This window comes from Cherax quadricarinatus, chromosome 74, assembly GCF_038502225.1.
Source record: "Cherax quadricarinatus isolate ZL_2023a chromosome 74, ASM3850222v1, whole genome shotgun sequence".
Lineage (NCBI taxonomy): Eukaryota > Metazoa > Arthropoda > Malacostraca > Decapoda > Parastacidae > Cherax > Cherax quadricarinatus.
Window position 1 is genome coordinate 5,761,076 of NC_091365.1, and position 17,684 is coordinate 5,778,759.

The window sequence follows — 17,684 nt, forward strand, 5'->3', positions numbered from 1 at the left end:
CAAACTCTGATGATACTTTTCGCACTCCCCTCAGCCCTTTCTGGTTCAGTCTCTTGCTGCCCTTTACCCTTTCACCATCCACTGCCCCGCTGTTATCCGTAACATGTTGCTCATCCATCTCCCTTTTGCCACCTGATGCCCTCGCTTCCTTCCTGCCCTGCAGCGCTGTATAGTCCTTGTGGCTTAGCGCTTCTTTTTGATTATAATAATAATAATAATAATCCAAGGAAAAAGACGTCAGGCCCAATTGCTTAGATCAAGAACCCATCACTTGCATCTAAGATAATTATTACATGTGAAGCATTCCCCTCAAAGAAGGTTCCTTGATGCTGGTGAAGGGCTCTTGATCTAAGGAATTGGACATGTGCTCCAGTTCCCTGAATTAAGCTTGAATACCTTCCACATCCCCCCCCCCCACATGTGCTGTATAATTCTATGAGTTTAATACTTCCCCTTGATTATAATAATGATGTGAAGCACTAAACCCACAGGTCATATACAGTACCTGGGGGCAACAGTTCCTTCCCTGTAAACTCAAATAAGTACACAGCATCAAGGAACCTCACTTGAAGGATGTTGATATTAACATACAACAGCAGTATACTGTTCTTGAAACTGACCTTCCGAGGGCAGCTCATAACTCGCGAAGTCGTAATAACTATTACAATCAAACCACAGAACAGGTGGGGTTTGAACCCATGGCACCCTGGTGGGTTCAGCACTTGGTTCTGATTATAATAATAATAAACCCATGGCGAGTGAGTGGTAAAACTTCAGGGCAGCGCGTGAGCCACTGGGCCAGCTAGCTACAATAAGATTCATCCAACTAGGTATATATATATATATACACGATAGGAAGGTTAGCATGGGCCACCACTGTGACCTCTAACTACTACCCTTTGTTGGTGTCTGCCCAGCTGTGAAGAGCTGTATGACCCTCTTGTGGCTTAGCGCTTCTTTTTGATTATAATAATAATGTATGACCCTCTCAAGGAGAGGAGACCCTTCAAGGGAGGTTCCTTGACACTGGTGAGGGGCTCTTGATCTAGGGAATTGTATCTGTGCTCCAGTTCCCTGAATTAAGCCTGAATACCTTCCACATCCCCCACAGGCGCTGTATAGTCCTACCCCTCAAGGAAGGTTCCTTGATGTTGGTGAGGGGCTCTTGATTTAGGGAATTGGATCTGTGCTCCAGTTCCCCGAATTAAGCCTGAATGCCTTCCACATCCCCCCCCCAGGCGCTGTATAATCCTCCGGGTTTAGCGCTTCCCCCTTGATTATAATAATAATGTATAATCCTACGGATTAGGCGCTCATCCATGATTATAATTAATCATGAAAGGAGAACCTTGATGATGCTGGAAGCATCTTGAAACTATGAATTCGAACCTTCCTCTTCCTTAGATCCCCTCAAGGAAGGTTCCTTGATGTTGGTGAGGGGCTCTTGATTTAGGGAATTGGATCTGTGCTCCAGTTCCCCGAATTAAGCCTGAATGCCTTCCACATCCCCCCCCCAGGCGCTGTATAATCCTCCGGGTTTAGCGCTTCCCCCTTGATTATAATAATAATCTTCCTTAGATCAACTCTATTCCCCAGGCATTAAATGGCCCCTGTGGGTTCAGCGCTCGCCCTTTCCTTATGAACATAAAAATAATCTCACTTTAGATGAAGTCTGTGAGACCCTATTACCCTTCAAGGCTAATAAGGTTCCTTGATGGTGAGGGGCTCTTGATTTAGGGAACTGGATCTGTGCTCCATTTCCCTGAATTGAACTTGAATACCTCCCCCTCTCACAGGCGCTGTATAATCCCTACGGGTTTAGTGTTCCCTATAATGTGTGCGACCATTGACGCTAAGTTACAAGAAGAATAAACCAGAGTACAATTGAACCTGAGTGCTCGTCTGACTAGTTGAACCATTAAACAATATAGATCATAAACCTGTATAGCCCTTGTGGCTTAGCGCTTCTTTTTTGATTATAATAATAATAGATCATAAACAATATGCATCATTTGTTCAAATACCAAAAGCCTTAGTAATGTAGATGAGCTGAAATATACTTCACATAATACAACTTAACAATGAACAATAAAATGCACTTGGCAGGACATGTCCTCCTGACTTGATGTGAAACACTTTAAGATACACAAATAGCCCGGTATTGTGCCATTTTGTTATTCACTTCAGGATACATGCCCCCACGGCCCGGTCCCCAATCAGGCCTCCAGGTGGAACGGATCTGATCAACCAAACTGTCACTGCTGGCAGCACGCAAGCCAACGTACGAGCCACAGCTCGGCTGATGGGGCATTGACTTGAGATATCTGTCCAGTTCCCTCTTGAAGACTGCCAGGTTAGCACCAATTCTCGAGTCAACAGTTCTTCGGAGACATCAAGGCAGCCTCCTCCTTGAAGGACAACACTTCACAAGTGAAGGACCTTCGGTATTACCGAGATGTATAATGTTTGACCACTGACTTACCTATAATTCTCTCTTTATGTAAAATTGGACCACCACGAGGATCGTGATGATTTTGGTGGAGTTGAAGCCTCTGGTATTTCCTCTTATTTTTAAATTTATTATGGGGCCGGGCACGTGCCCAGAACTTATGAGGCACTTGCCTCTTCTTGACAGAGTGCATCTTCTTATCTATGGGCTGTAGGGGCTTCTCGCTCTTAATACTACTGTTGTTGCCTTGTGAAATGAAGGACTCAAGGACTCGTTCAGGAGACCGGATGCCAAGAAACCTGAAAGTATGTAAGGATATTTTTCTATGAAATTCCTGAAGCAGTTGTGGGACACGAAGTATAAAATAATAATAATAAATGATAAATCTTTACTTGTACACATACATGATACAAACATAATATATAAAAACTACTTGGTTATGTAGAGCATTTACCGTATCTTAGGTTAATTTTGTCCCCAGGATGGCACCCACACCAGTCGACTAACACCCAGGTACCTACTTACTGCTATGTGAACAGGGACAGCAGGTGTAAGGTGACTAACACCTAGGTACCTACTTACTGCTACATGAACAGGGACAGTAGGTGTAAGGTGACTATCACCCAGGTACCTACTTACTGCTAGGTAAACATGGACAGCAGGTATAAGATGACTAACACCCAGGTACCTACTTACTGCTAGGTGAACAGGGACACCAGGTGTAAAGTGGCTAACACCCAGGTACCTACTCACTGCTAGGTGAACAGTGACAGTAGGTGTAAGGTGACTAACACCCAGGTACCTACTCACTGCTAGGTGAACAGTGACAGTAGGTGTAAGGTGACTAACACCCAGGTACCTACTTACTGACAGGTGAGCATGGACAGCAGATGTAAGGTGACTAACACCCAGGTACCTACTCACTGCTAGGTAAACAGTGACAGTAGGTGTAAGGTGACTAACACCCAGGTACCTACTTACTGACAGGTGAACATGGACAGCAGATGTAAGGTGACTAACACACAGGTACCTACTCACTGCTAGGTGAACAGTGACAGTAGGTGTAAGATGACTAACACCCAGGTACCTACTTACTGACAGGTGAACATGGACAGCAGATGTAAGGTGACTAACACACAGGTACCTACTCACTGCTAGGTGAACAGTGACAGTAGGTGTAAGGTGACTAACACCCAGGTATCTACTCACTGCTAGGTGAACAGTGACAGTAGGTGTAAGGTGACTAACACCCAGGTACCTACTCACTGCTAGGTGAACATGTATAGCAAGTGTCTAAAGGAAACACACCCAACGTTCCCACCCGTACCGGGGATCGAACCACGGACCTCAGTGTGTGAGCTAAGTGCGCTACCAACCCACCTACAGGACCAATGTATTTATTATACAACAAACTCTAACAAAATGATTCTTTTTGCAAATACTATTGAAGAAATAAACCCGAAAATGCAATTACGCAACTGTGTTATTCTAGCGAATTATTGCAACTTGAAATGCACAGGTCCTTCCAGGGGCGCCTTCATACACGTGAAGAACTTGATCCAAGGAACTGGAGCTACACTCTTCTTCCTTAAATCAAACTTCATAAACTTCCCATTACCCAGGAGTTGTACGACCCCACAGAGTTTAGTGCTTCCCATGAACAAACAGCAATAATAACAATAATTTGATGATGATGATAATGATAACAATAATAGTGATAATAATAATAATAATAATAATAATAATAATAATAATAATAATAATAATAATAATAATAATAATAATAATAATAATAATAATAATAATAATAGGGGAGAGAGAGAGAGAGTAGCATCTGCAGCTTCACATCCCGGTGAAAGGCAGAGGCGCCGTGAGTGCGCTAAGAGACAACACGATAAGTGTCAGGGGCCCAACACTGTTCAACTGTCTCCCAGCATATATAAGGGGGATTATATAGACCCCTGGCTCTCTATAAGACCCCTGGCTCTCTATAAGACCCCTGGTTCTCTATAAGACCCCTGGTTCTCTATAAGACCCCTGGTTCTCTATAAGACCCCTGGCTCTCTATAAGACCCCTGGTTCTCTATAAGACCCCTGGCTCTCTATAAGACCCCTGGCTCTCTATAAGACCCCTGGCTCTCTATAAGACCCCTGACTTTCCATAAGACCCCTGGCTCTCTATAAGACCCCTGGCTCTCTATAAGACCCCTGGCTCTCTATAAGACCCCTGGCTCTCTATAAGACCCCTGGCTCTCTATAAGACCCTTGACTTTCTATAAGACCCCTGGCTTTCTATAAGACCCTGGCTTTCTATAAGACCCCTGACTCTCTATAAGACCCCTGACTCTATAAGACCCCTGGCTCTCTATAAGACCCCTGACTTTCCATAAGACCCCTGGCTCTCCTCAAGACCCCTGGCTCTCCTCAAGACCCCTGGCTCTCCTCTAGACCCCTGGCTCTCCTCAAGACCCCTGGCTCTCCTCAAGACCCCTGGCTCTCCTCAAGACCCCTGGCTGTCTTCAAGAAGTCACCTAAAATCAGTTCCCGACCAACTGAACTGTGGCTCGTACATCGGTTTGCGTGCGGCCTGCAGTAACAGCCTGGGTTATCAGGCCCTGATCCACCGCGAGGTTTGGGCATGGACCGGACCGCGGGGGCGGTGACCCCTGAAACACCCTCCAGGTATGGGAGGGAGCAAGTGGCAATGTGGTAGATGCTTAAAATGCATGAAATAAATCGAAGATTGCTGAAGACAGAGTTTTTTGTGGAGAATGAAACTCAGGTTAGTGGTGAGGGAAGGGAATTATTTTAACAGTATAAGTAGGTCTTAGACAGGGATGGTGATGTCACAGGGATGGTGATGTCACAGGGATGGTGATGTCACAAGGATGGTGACATCACCACCATGGTGGTTTACGGATGGGGTTGTATATTGTGCGATTAAAAGTAGACGAATTTGATACAAAGTGGGAGACGCCACACTTGCTTTTTGCTGATGACTCTGTTCTTTTGGGAGATTCTGAAGTGAGGTCGAGGAAGTTACTGGAGGAATTTGGGAGGTTATTTAAAAGAAGAAATTAAAAGTGAGCTTAGGGAAGAACAAGGTGATGAGGGTAACAAAATGAAAACACCAGGCAATGAAAAATTGGGTATCATATCGGAGGCAGGGATAATGGAGGAAGTAAAGGTGTTCAGATATATGGAACTTCTCTGCAGACGGGTCTGTGAATCAGTTGAATGAATGATAGTGAAACTGTTTCCTTTTTCTGGTTCACCCCACCTCGGTGGGAGACTGCCAGTATGTTAAAAAAATGGAAACATAACACTAATACCTATAAAAGTGGAGGGCAGGACGGTGGTGACACCCGACTCACAGGATGGGTATGGGGTGCTTAAGATGTTAAACTGACTCACCTCTCGGGCACGTTGGGTATGGAGAGGAGAAGAATGCCCAGCAAGAGTGTAGAGGAGAGCACCACTACCCGACACCTGTAAGAGACACACTACTAGTGAACAATAAACTCCCATGTTAGGAGCAACAGTATACATAGTGTAAGTAAGTAAGTTTATTCAGGTATACACAAATACAGTTACATAGAATTATCATACATAGCAGCATATGTGTAGAGAACCTGGGGTAACACAAAAAAGTCAGACACTGACTTATTTCTACTGAGATCATCAGTGACATCAGGGACATAAGTGTAGTACACAATAATACTGTGGTGCGCCACTCTGTGGGGACAATATAGTACGGACGTATAATGTGGGATCATTATATCATGCAAGGATCAAAGTTAATTACATCCTAGTGCCCAGGAACTGTATGACCCCTACGGGTTTGGTGCCTACCATGAATGTAATAATAATAATAATAATAATAATAATAATAATAATAATAATAATAATAATAATAATAATAATAATAATATACACCCTTAATAAACATATTTAAATAATAATGTAAACACAGGATATTCTAACACTTAGAGTCCCATATATACCTAATATGTGCCCAATATGTGTCTAATATATGCCAAATATGTGTCTAATATGTAACTGTCATGTGCCTATGTCCCTAATATGTGCTTGGTTTGTGCCTAATGTTCTAGTAAATTGTTTGTAAACGCGAAACTAATGAAAGAAGTGTTAGAAACCTTCATTGTCAGGTAACTGGAACTTAGGTTCACCTGACAAGTGAAGGGACCAGGGTTCAATACCCGGGCTGTGAGAGACGCTTGGACACACCTTCTCACACCTGCTGACCCTGGTTACCTAGCAGGGGACAGGTGCTAGAGCCTTTTGCCCTGGAAGTTACCCACAATGCTGAGCTATTAGGCAATAAATAGTACTGAGGAAACTGAAATATCTTTACCCTCTCCAGGATCGAACCCAGGTGCTTCGTTTGTGAGGTGAAGATACCATCACCAGGTTTCATCAGTAGATGAAAGGGGGGTCAGCTGGGTGATACAAGAGCATAGATGGCAGCTGGGAGGCAGCAAACCAGCTGTGGGAGGGGCACAGCAACACAACAGGCAGCAGGGGTGCAGAACCAGCCCAGGGTAAAGTGATCGTGTTGCCCAGTTGAGTAACTTAACACCAGTGACGTAGCCAAGACTAACTTGTATGTGGCCTCTGTCCCGCTTCACACGCTCTAACCTACCATTAACCTAACCTACCAAACCTACCATTAACCTACTTTAAAAAAAACAATGGTTATAAATGACCATAATTTTTAAAGGGGTGGACCGGTAAGCCAGCGGAAGGCCTCGGTCAGATGACCAAAAGCTCCAAAGGCGGGTCATCATCTGACTAAGACCCGCGTCAGGAAACATTTGTCCTGTTTCCTGACGAACCTTACCTAACCTAACCTAACCTACCTTAACCTATCCTAACCTGCCATTAACCTAACCTATCTTAACCTACCCTTAACCTAACTTATCGCAACCTAGTGTTACCTACCCTCACCTAACCTTAATCCAACCTACCCTAGCTTAACCTAATCCAACTTAACGGAACCTGACTCAGTCTACACTAACATACCCCGACCATTGCAACACACATCATATTAATGTCAAGACACATGCAATATTACTGCAACAATGACACAGTGAGGAATATACAGTGTGTCAAGAAACTTATAAACACTGATGATGGAGCAACAATCATGATTCAAGAGATGGAAGTTGTCTTCCATTTCATTCGATCGAACCTGTTTGCCTCCCAAATTCCGGTGATGTATGACCCTTGTAGATTTAGTGCTTACCCCTTAGATGTGATGGTGATATTGGAGGGTACCTGTGAGAGGCCAGGAGGAAAGGAAGGGTACCTGTGAGAGGCCAGGAGGAAAGGAAGGGTACTTGTGAGAGGCCAGGAGGAAGGGAAGGGTACCTGTGAGAGGCCAAGAGGAAGGGAAGGGTACCTGTGAGAGGCCAGGAGGAAGGGAAGGGTACCTGTGAGAGGCCAGGAGGAAGGAAAGGGTACCTGTGAGAGGCCAGGAGGAAGGGAAGGGTACGTGTGAGATGCCAGGAGGAAGGAAAGGGTACCTGTGAGAGGCCAGGAGGAAGGAAAGGGTACCTGTGAGAGGCCAGGAGGAAGGGAAGGGTACCTGTGAGAGGCCAGGAGGAAGGAAAGGGTACCTGTGAGAGGCCAGGAGGAAGGGAAGGGTACTTGTGAGAGGCCAGGAGGAAGGAAAGGGTACCTGTGAGAGGCCAGGAGGAAGGGAAGGGTACGTGTGAGAGGCCAGGAGGAAGGGAAAGGTACCTGTGAGAGGCCAGGAGGAAGGGAAGGGTACGTGTGAGAGGCCAGGAGGAAGGGAAGGGTACGTGTGAGAGGCCAGGAGGAAGGGAAGGGTACTTGTGAGAGGCCAGGAGGAAGGGAAGGGTACGTGTGAGAGGCCAGGAGGAAGGGAAGGGTACCTGTGAGAGGCCAGGAGGAAGGGAAGGGTAAGTGTGAGAGGCCAAGAGGAAGGGAAGGGTACCTGTGAGAGGCCAGGAGGAAGGAAAGGGTACGTGTGAGAGGCCAGGGGGAAAGGAAGGGTACGTGTGAGAGGCCAGGAGGAAGGGAAGGGTACCTGTGAGAGGCCAGGAGGAAGGGAAGGGTACCTTTGAGAGGCTAGGAGGAAGGGAAGGGTACGTGTGAGAGGCCAGGAGGAAGGGAAGGGTACCTGTGAGAGGCCAGGAGGAAAGAAAGGGTACCTGTGAGAGGCCAGGAAAAAGGGAAGGGTACCTGTGAGAGGCCAGAAGGAAGGGAAGGGTACCTGTGAGAGGCCAGGAGGAAGGGAAGGGTACCTATGAGAGGCCAGGAGGAAGGGAAGGGTACCTGTAAGAGGCTAGGATGAAGGGAAGGGTACCTGTGAGAGGCCAGGAGGAAGGGAAGGGTAAGTGTGAGAGTCCAAGAGGAAGGGAAGGGTACCTGCGAGAGGCCAGGAGGAAGGGAAGGGTACGTGTGAGAGGCCAGGGGGAAAGGAAGGGTACGTGTGAGAGGCCAGGAGGAAGGGAAGGGTACCTGTGAGAGGCCAGGAGGAAGGGAAGGGTACCTGTGAGAGGCCAGGAGGAAGGGAAGGGTACCTGTGAGAGGCCAGGAGGAAGGGAAGGGTACCTGTGAGAGGCCAGGAGGAAGGGAAGGGTACCTGTGAGAGGCCAAGAGGAAGGGAAGGGTACCTGTGAGAGGCCAGGAGGAAGGGAAGGGTACCTGTGAGAGGCTAAGAGGAAGGGAAGGGTACCTGTGAGAGGCTAAGAGGAAGGGAAGGGTACCTGTGAGAGGCTAAGAGGAAGGGAAGGGTACCTGTGAGAGGCTAAGAGGAAGGGAAGGGTACGTGTGAGAGGCCAGGAGGAAGGGAAGGGTACCTGTGAGAGGCCAGGAGGAAGGGAAGGGTACCTGTGAGAGGCCAGGAGGAAGGGAAGGGTACCTGTGAGAGGCCAGGAGGAAGGGAAGGGTACCTGTGAGAGGCCAAGAGGAAGGGAAGGGTACCTGTGAGAGGCCAGGAGGAAGGGAAGGGTACCTGTGAGAGGCCAGGAGGAAGGGAAGGGTACCTGTGAGAGGCCAAGAGGAAGGGAAGGGTACCTGTGAGAGGCCAAGAGGAAGGGAAGGGTACCTGTGAGAGGCCAGGAGGAAGGGAAGGGTACCTGTGAGAGGCCAAGAGGAAGGGAAGGGTACCTGTGAGAGGCCAAGAGGAAGGGAAGGGTACCTGTGAGAGGCCAGGAGGTACAAGAGACAACACCTGCACCACATCGTCCACTGGTACACTGGTCGGGGGACGCGCTGCAGGATACTTAACAACTGACGGAATATTACCTTCCTCAACCTAATTGAAAAAATAATTATTAATTTCTTATTTCCCTTGTATATATGTACATGTATACGTATATATATATATATATATATATATATATATATATATATATATATATATATATATATATATATATATATTATATATATATATATATATATATATATATATATATATATATATATATATATATATATATATATATATATATATATATATATATATATATATATATATATATATATATATATATATATATATATATATATATATATATCGAGTTATCAGCATAATTACGAGTCCGTATACACACCTGTGTCTATATACTACAGGTGTGTATATACTATACGTGTGTATACACTACACATGTGTATACACTACAGGTGTATATACACAACCAGGAACTGTGACTCGACCCCTGCAACCAAACCTAGGTGAGTACTACAGGTATATATCACCCAGTGTATATACACTGACAGTATATTTTAATCCATATTTTATGGAGTAATATATACCCAGAGTGGTGGTACACAGGTGTGCAGGTAAACTGACCTTAACACACCATACACAGACGCGTAAACAAGAGACAATAATGACTTGAGAGATGGAAGTTGGAATTGATTGAGTAATCGCAGGCTAAATCTATGTCCGTTATTACTAACATAAACACAACGTCCGTGTGTACTTAGAATCATTATACACTTTATTTTTGTTATTGATTGCAAAATAAGCCAGAAAAAAACATTTAATAAAGATACTGACGTAAATAAAGATGTGTAGATTTCGACCTAAATAATCTTATTTCTTTTACTTATGTCTGTTTTTTTTTTCTGTGTAACTGAGCCCAAATGTCTTATTGTTGATAACAGTGAACGTTTCGCCCTGTGTATGAGAGAAGGTTAGTGATCACCAGAGTAGTGCCAGTACTGACCTACACTCCAGTACTGATCTACACTCCAGTACTGACCTACACTCCAGTACTGACCTACACTCCAGTACTGATCTACACTCCAGTACTCACCTACACTCCAGTACTGATCTACACTCCAGTACTGACCTACACTCCAGTACTGACCTACACTCCAGTACTGATCTACACTCCAGTACTGATCTACACTCCAGTACTGACCTACACTCCAGTACTGACCTACACCCCAGTACTGACCTACACTCCAGTACTGATCTACACTCCAGTACTGATCTACACTCCAGTACTGATCTACACTCCAGTACTGATCTACACTCCAGTACTGACCTACACTCCAGTACTGACCTACACCCCAGTACTGACCTACACTCCAGTACTGATCTACACTCCAGTACTGATCTACACTCCAGTACTGATCTACACTCCAGTACTGATCTACACTCCAGTACTGACCTACACTCCAGTACTGACCTACACCCCAGTACTGACCTACACTCCAGTACTGATCTACACTCCAGTACTGATCTACACTCCAGTACTGATCTACACTCCAGTACTGATCTACACTCCAGTACTGACCTACACTCCAGTACTGACCTACACCCCAGTACTGACCTACACTCCAGTACTGATCTACACTCCAGTACTGATCTACACTCCAGTACTGACCTACACTCCAGTACTGACCTACACTCCAGTACTGACCTACACTCCAGTACTGACCTACACTCCAGGACTGAACTACACTCCAGTACTGATCTACCTCCAGTACTGTACACTCCAGTACCTACACTCCAGTACTGTACTGACTCTACACTCCAGTACTGATCTACACTCCAGTACTGACCTACACTCCACTCCAGTACTGACCTACACTGACCTACACTCCAGTACTGACCTACACTCCAGTACTGACCTACACTCCAGTACTGACCTACACTCCAGTACTGATCTACACTCCAGTACTGACCTACACTCCAGTACTGATCTACACTCCAGTACTGACCTACACCCCAGTACTGACCTACACTCCAGTACTGACCTACACTCCAGTACTGACCTACACTCCAGTACTGATCTACACTCCAGTACTGATCTACACTCCAGTACTGACCTACACTCCAGTACTGATCTACACTCCAGTACTGATCTACACTCCAGTACTGATCTACACTCCAGTACTGATCTACACTCCAGTACTGACCTACACTCCAGTACTGACCTACACCCCAGTACTGACCTACACTCCAGTACTGATCTACACTCCAGTACTGATCTACACTCCAGTACTGACCTACACTCCAGTACTGACCTACACTCCAGTACTGACCTACACTCCAGTACTGACCTACACTCCAGTACTGACCTACACTCCAGTACTGACCTACACTCCAGTACTGATCTACACTCCAGTACTGATCTACACTCCAGTACTGACCTACACTCCAGTACTGACCTACACTCCAGTACTGACCTACACTCCAGTACTGACCTACACTCCAGTACTGATCTACACTCCAGTACTGATCTACACTCCAGTACTGACCTACACTCCAGTACTGACTCCAGTACACTCCAGTACTGACTCCAGTACTGACCTACACTCCACTGTACTGATCTACACTCCACTGTACTGAACTACACTCCAGTACTGACCTACACTCCAGTACTGATCTACACTCCAGTACTACTACACTCCAGTACTGACCTACACTCCAGTACTGACTGATCTACACTCCAGTACTGATCTACACTCCAGTACTGACCTACACTCCAGTACTGACCTACACTCCAGTACTGACCTACACTCCAGTACTGACCTACACTCCAGTACTGACCTACACTCCAGTACTGATCTACACTCCAGTACTGACCTACACCCCAGTACTGACCTACACTCCAGTACTGACCTACACTCCAGTACTGACCTACACTCCAGTACTGATCTACACTCCAGTACTGACCTACACTCCAGTACTGACCTACACTCCAGTACTGATCTACACTCCAGTACTGATCTACACTCCAGTACTGACCTACACTCCAGTACTGACCTACACTCCAGTACTGACCTACACTCCAGTACTGACCTACACTCCAGTACTGATCTACACTCCAGTACTGACCTACACTCCAGTACTGACCTACACTCCAGTACTGATCTACACTCCAGTACTGACCTACACTCCAGTACTGATCTACACTCCAGTACTGATCTACACTCCAGTACTGATCTACACTCCAGTACTGACCTACACTCCAGTACTGACCTACACTCCAGTACTGACCTACACTCCAGTACTGACCTACACTCCAGTACTGATCTACACTCCAGTACTGATCTACACTCCAGTACTGACCTACACTCCAGTACTGATCTACACTCCAGTACTGATCTACACTCCAGTACTGACCTACACTCCAGTACTGATCTACACTCCAGTACTGATCTACACTCCAGTACTGACCTACACTCCAGTACTGACCTACACTCCAGTACTGATCTACACTCCAGTACTGACCTACACTCCAGTACTGATCTACACTCCAGTACTGATCTACACTCCAGTACTGATCTACACTCCAGTACTGATCTACACTCCAGTACTGACCTACACTCCAGTACTGATCTACACTCCAGTACTGATCTACACTCCAGTACTGACCTACACTCCAGTACTGACCTACACTCCAGTACTGATCTACACTCCAGTACTGATCTACACTCCAGTACTGACCTACACTCCAGTACTGACCTACACTCCAGTACTGACCTACACTCCAGTACTGACCTACACTCCAGTACTGACCTACACTCCAGCACTGACCTACACTCCAGTACTGATCTACACTCCAGCACTGACCTACACTCCAGTACTGATCTACACTCCAGTACTGACCTACACTCCAGTACTGATCTACACTCCAGTACTGATCTACACTCCAGTACTGACCTACACTCCAGTACTGATCTACACTCCAGTACTGACCTACACTCCAGCACTGACCTACACTCCAGTACTGATCTACACTCCAGTACTGATCTACACTCCAGCACTGACCTACACTCCAGTACTGATCTACACTCCAGTACTGATCTACACTCCAGCACTGACCTACACTCCAGTACTGATCTACACTCCAGCACTGACCTACACTCCAGTACTGACCTACACTCCAGCACTGACCTACACTCCAATACTGATCTACATTCCAGTACTGATCTACACTCCAGTACTGATCTACACTCCAGTACCGACCTACACTCCAGTACTGACCTACACTCCAGTACTGACCTACACTCCAGTACTGACCTACACTCCAGTACTGACCTACACTCCAGTACTGATCTACACTCCAGTACTGCCCTACACTCCAGTACTGATCTACACTCCAGTACTGACCTACACTCCAGTAATGATCTACACTCCAGTACTGACCTACACTCCAGAACTGATCTACACTCCAGTACTGACCTACACTCCAGTACTGACCTACACTCCAGTACTGACCTACACTCCAGTACTGACCTACACTCCAGTACTGACCTACACTCAAGTAATGACCTACACTCCAGTACTGACCTACACTCCAGTACTGACCTACACTCCAGTACTGACCTACACTCCAGTAATGACCTACACTCCAGTACTGATCTACAGTCCAGTACTGATCTACACTCCAGTGCTGATCTACACTCCAGTATTGATCTACACTCCAGTAATGATCTACACTCCAGTACTGACCTACACTCCAGTACTGACCTACACTCCAGTACTGATCTACACTCCAGTACTGACCTACACTCCAGTACTGACCTACACTCCAGTACTGACCTACACTCCAGTACTGACCTACACTCCAGTACTGATCTACACTCCAGTACTGATCTACACTCCAGTACTGATCTACACTCCAGTACTGATTTACACTCCAGTACTGACCTACACTCCAGTACTGACTTACACTCCAGTACTGATCTACACTCCAGTACTGATCTACACTCCAGTACTGACCTACACCCCAGTACTGATCTACACTCCAGTACTGACCTACACTCCAGTACTGACCTACACTCCAGTACTGACCTACACTCCAGTACTGATCTACACTCCAGTACTGATCTACACTCCAGTACTGACCTACACTCCAGTACTGACCTACACTCCAGTACTGACCTACACTCCAGTACTGACCTACACTCCAGTACTGACCTACACTCCAGTACTGATCTACACTCCAGTACTGACCTACACTCCAGCACTGACCTACACTCCAGTACTGACCTACACTCCAGTACTGACCTACACTCCAGTACTGACCTACACTCCAGTACTGATCTACACTCCAGCACTGACCTACACTCCAGTACTGACCTACACTCCAGCACTGACCTACACTCCAGTACTGACCTACACTTCACTACTGACCTACACTCCAGTACTGACCTACACTCCAGCGCTGACCTACACTCCAGTACTGACCTGCACTCCAGTACTGACTTACACTCTAGTACTGACCTACATTCTAGTACTGACCTACACTCCAGTACTGACCTACACTCAAGTAGTGACCTACACTCCAGTACTCACACTCCAGCACCGACCTACACTCCAGCACCGTCCTACACTCCAGCACCGAGCTACACTCCAGTACTCACCTACTCTCCAGCATTGACCTACACTCAAGCACCGACCTACACTCCAGTACTCACCTACTCTCCAGCATTGACCTACACTCCAGCACCTACCTACACTCCAGTACTCACCTACTCTCCAGCATTGACCTACACTCCAGCACCGACCTACACTCCAGTACTGACCTACACTCCAATACTGACCTACACTCAAGTACTGACCTACACTCCAGTACTCACACTCGAGCACCGACCTACACTCCAGCACCGTCCTACACTCCAGCACCGACCTACACTCCAGTACTCACCTACTCTCCAGCATTGACCTACACTCCAGCACCGACCTTCACTCCAGTACTCACCTACTCTCCAGCATTGACCTACACTCCAACACCGACCTACACTCCAGTACTCACCTACTCTCCAGCATTGACCTACACTCCACCACCGACCTACACTCCAGTACTCACCTACTCTCCAGCATTGACCTACACTCCAGCACCGACCTACACTCCAGTACTCACCTACTCTCCAGCCTTGACCTACACTCCAGCACCGACCTACACTCCAGTACTGACCTACACTCCAGTACTGACCTACACTCCAGTACTGACCTACACTCCAGTACTGACCTACACTCCAGTACTGATCTACACTCCAGTACTGACCTACACTCCAGTACTGATCTACACTCCAGTACTGATCTACACTCCAGCACTGACCTACACTCCAGTACTGACCTACACTCCAGTACTGACCTACACTCCAGCACTGACCTACACTCCAGTACTGATCTACACTCCAGCACTGACCTACACTCCAGTACTGACCTACACTCCAGCACTGACCTACACTCCAGTACTGACCTACACTCCAGTACTGACCTACACTTCACTACTGACCTACACTCCAGTACTGACGTACACTCCAGTACTGACTTACACTCTAGTACTGACCTACTTTCTAGTACTGACCTACACTCCAGTACTGACCTACACTCCAGTACTGACCTACACTCCAGTACTCACACTCCAGCACCGACCTACACTCCAGCACCGTCCTACACTCCAGCACCGACCTACACTCCAGTACTCACCTACTCTCCAGCATTGACCTACACTCCAGCACCGACCTACACTCCAGTACTCACATACTCTCCAGCATTGACCTACACTCCAGCACCGACCTACACTCCAGTACTGACCTACACTTCACTACTGACCTACACTCCAGTACTGACGTACACTCCAGTACTGACCTACACTCCAGTACTGACCTACACTCCAGCACTGACCTACACTCCAGTACTGACCTACACTCCAGTACTGACCTACACTTCACTACTGACCTACACTCCAGTACTGACCTGCACTCCAGTACTGACTTACACTCTAGTACTGACCTACATTCTAGTACTGACCTACACTCCAGTACTGACCTACACTCAAGTACTGACCTACACTCCAGTACTCACACTCCAGCACCGACCTACACTCCAGCACCGTCCTACACTCCAGCACCGACCTACACTCCAGTATTCACCTACTCTCCAGCATTGACCTACACTCCAGCACCGACCTACACTCCAGTACTCACATACTCTCCAGCATTGACCTACACTACAGCATCGACCTACACTCCAGTACTCACCTACTCTCCAACATTGACCTACACTCCAGCACCGACCTACACTCCAGTACTCACATACTCTCCAGCATTGACCTACACTCCAGCACCGACCTACACTCCAGTACTCACATACTCTCCAGCATTGACCTACACTCCAGCACTGACCTACACTCAATCCGTCCACCAAGTTTGTTGTTATGATACTACACACTGGTCAAACCTCATTTTGCAGGTTTTAAATGATTCGTTCCACCAGGCTGTACGTGATGCTTTTCCGACCTGCCTATCACCAGAATCCCTGTTGCTGTTGCTGTTGCTGTTGCTGGCACCACCACTACACACCACACACTGCCACACGCAAGAGATATAAAGACAGAGGGAGAAAGAGAGAGAGAGAGAGAGTGAGAGAGAGAGAGAGAGAGGGCTGTTGCCTCACCCGCAATAGGCTGGTCTAACTAGTGACCCAGAGCGAGAAATGCTCGCTCAGCCCCATTTCTCCCACACACACACACACACACTCCCATCGACACACACTCCCACCCCCAACACACACAGACTCTCACCCACTCATTAGCACCGCATCACCCACACATTAGCACCCCACCATATACTTACCTTCACATACCATCACCACACACCTCGCCACAACACACCACCACAAAACATTCCTCACCACACACACACACACACACACACACACACACACACACACACACACACACACACACACACACACACACACACACAC

General features: G+C 46.9%; 1 protein-coding gene across 2 annotated transcripts; it reads right to left on the reverse strand.

The window, feature by feature from the left end:
- Positions 1-2,036: 2,036 nt before the first annotated feature.
- Positions 2,037-17,381, reverse strand: LOC138854912 (uncharacterized). Of its 2 annotated transcripts, XM_070100729.1 has the most exons (4): positions 17,157-17,381; positions 9,639-9,755; positions 5,864-5,938; positions 2,037-2,748 (listed from the first exon to the last, which is right to left on the reverse strand). In XM_070100729.1, the coding sequence occupies exons 1-4, from the start codon at positions 17,159-17,161 to the stop codon at positions 2,448-2,450; spliced, it is 498 nt and encodes a 165-aa protein (XP_069956830.1). In that variant the 5' UTR covers positions 17,162-17,381; the 3' UTR covers positions 2,037-2,447. The 2 variants fall into 2 exon arrangements, with proteins under 2 accessions (XP_069956830.1, XP_069956831.1); XM_070100730.1 differs by lacking the exons at positions 9,639-9,755; positions 17,157-17,381 and adding an exon at positions 6,825-7,642.
- Between the last annotated feature and the right edge of the window lie 303 nt (positions 17,382-17,684).

Coding starts and splice junctions, on each gene's coding strand:
- LOC138854912 (XM_070100729.1), bottom strand. Junction 5,939..9,638: donor TACCTCCTGGCCTCTCACAG/GTACCCTTCCCT, acceptor TGTCTCTTACAG/GTGTCGGGTAGTGGTGCTCT. Junction 2,749..5,863: donor ATACCCAACGTGCCCGAGAG/GTGAGTCAGTTT, acceptor ACATACTTTCAG/GTTTCTTGGCATCCGGTCTC.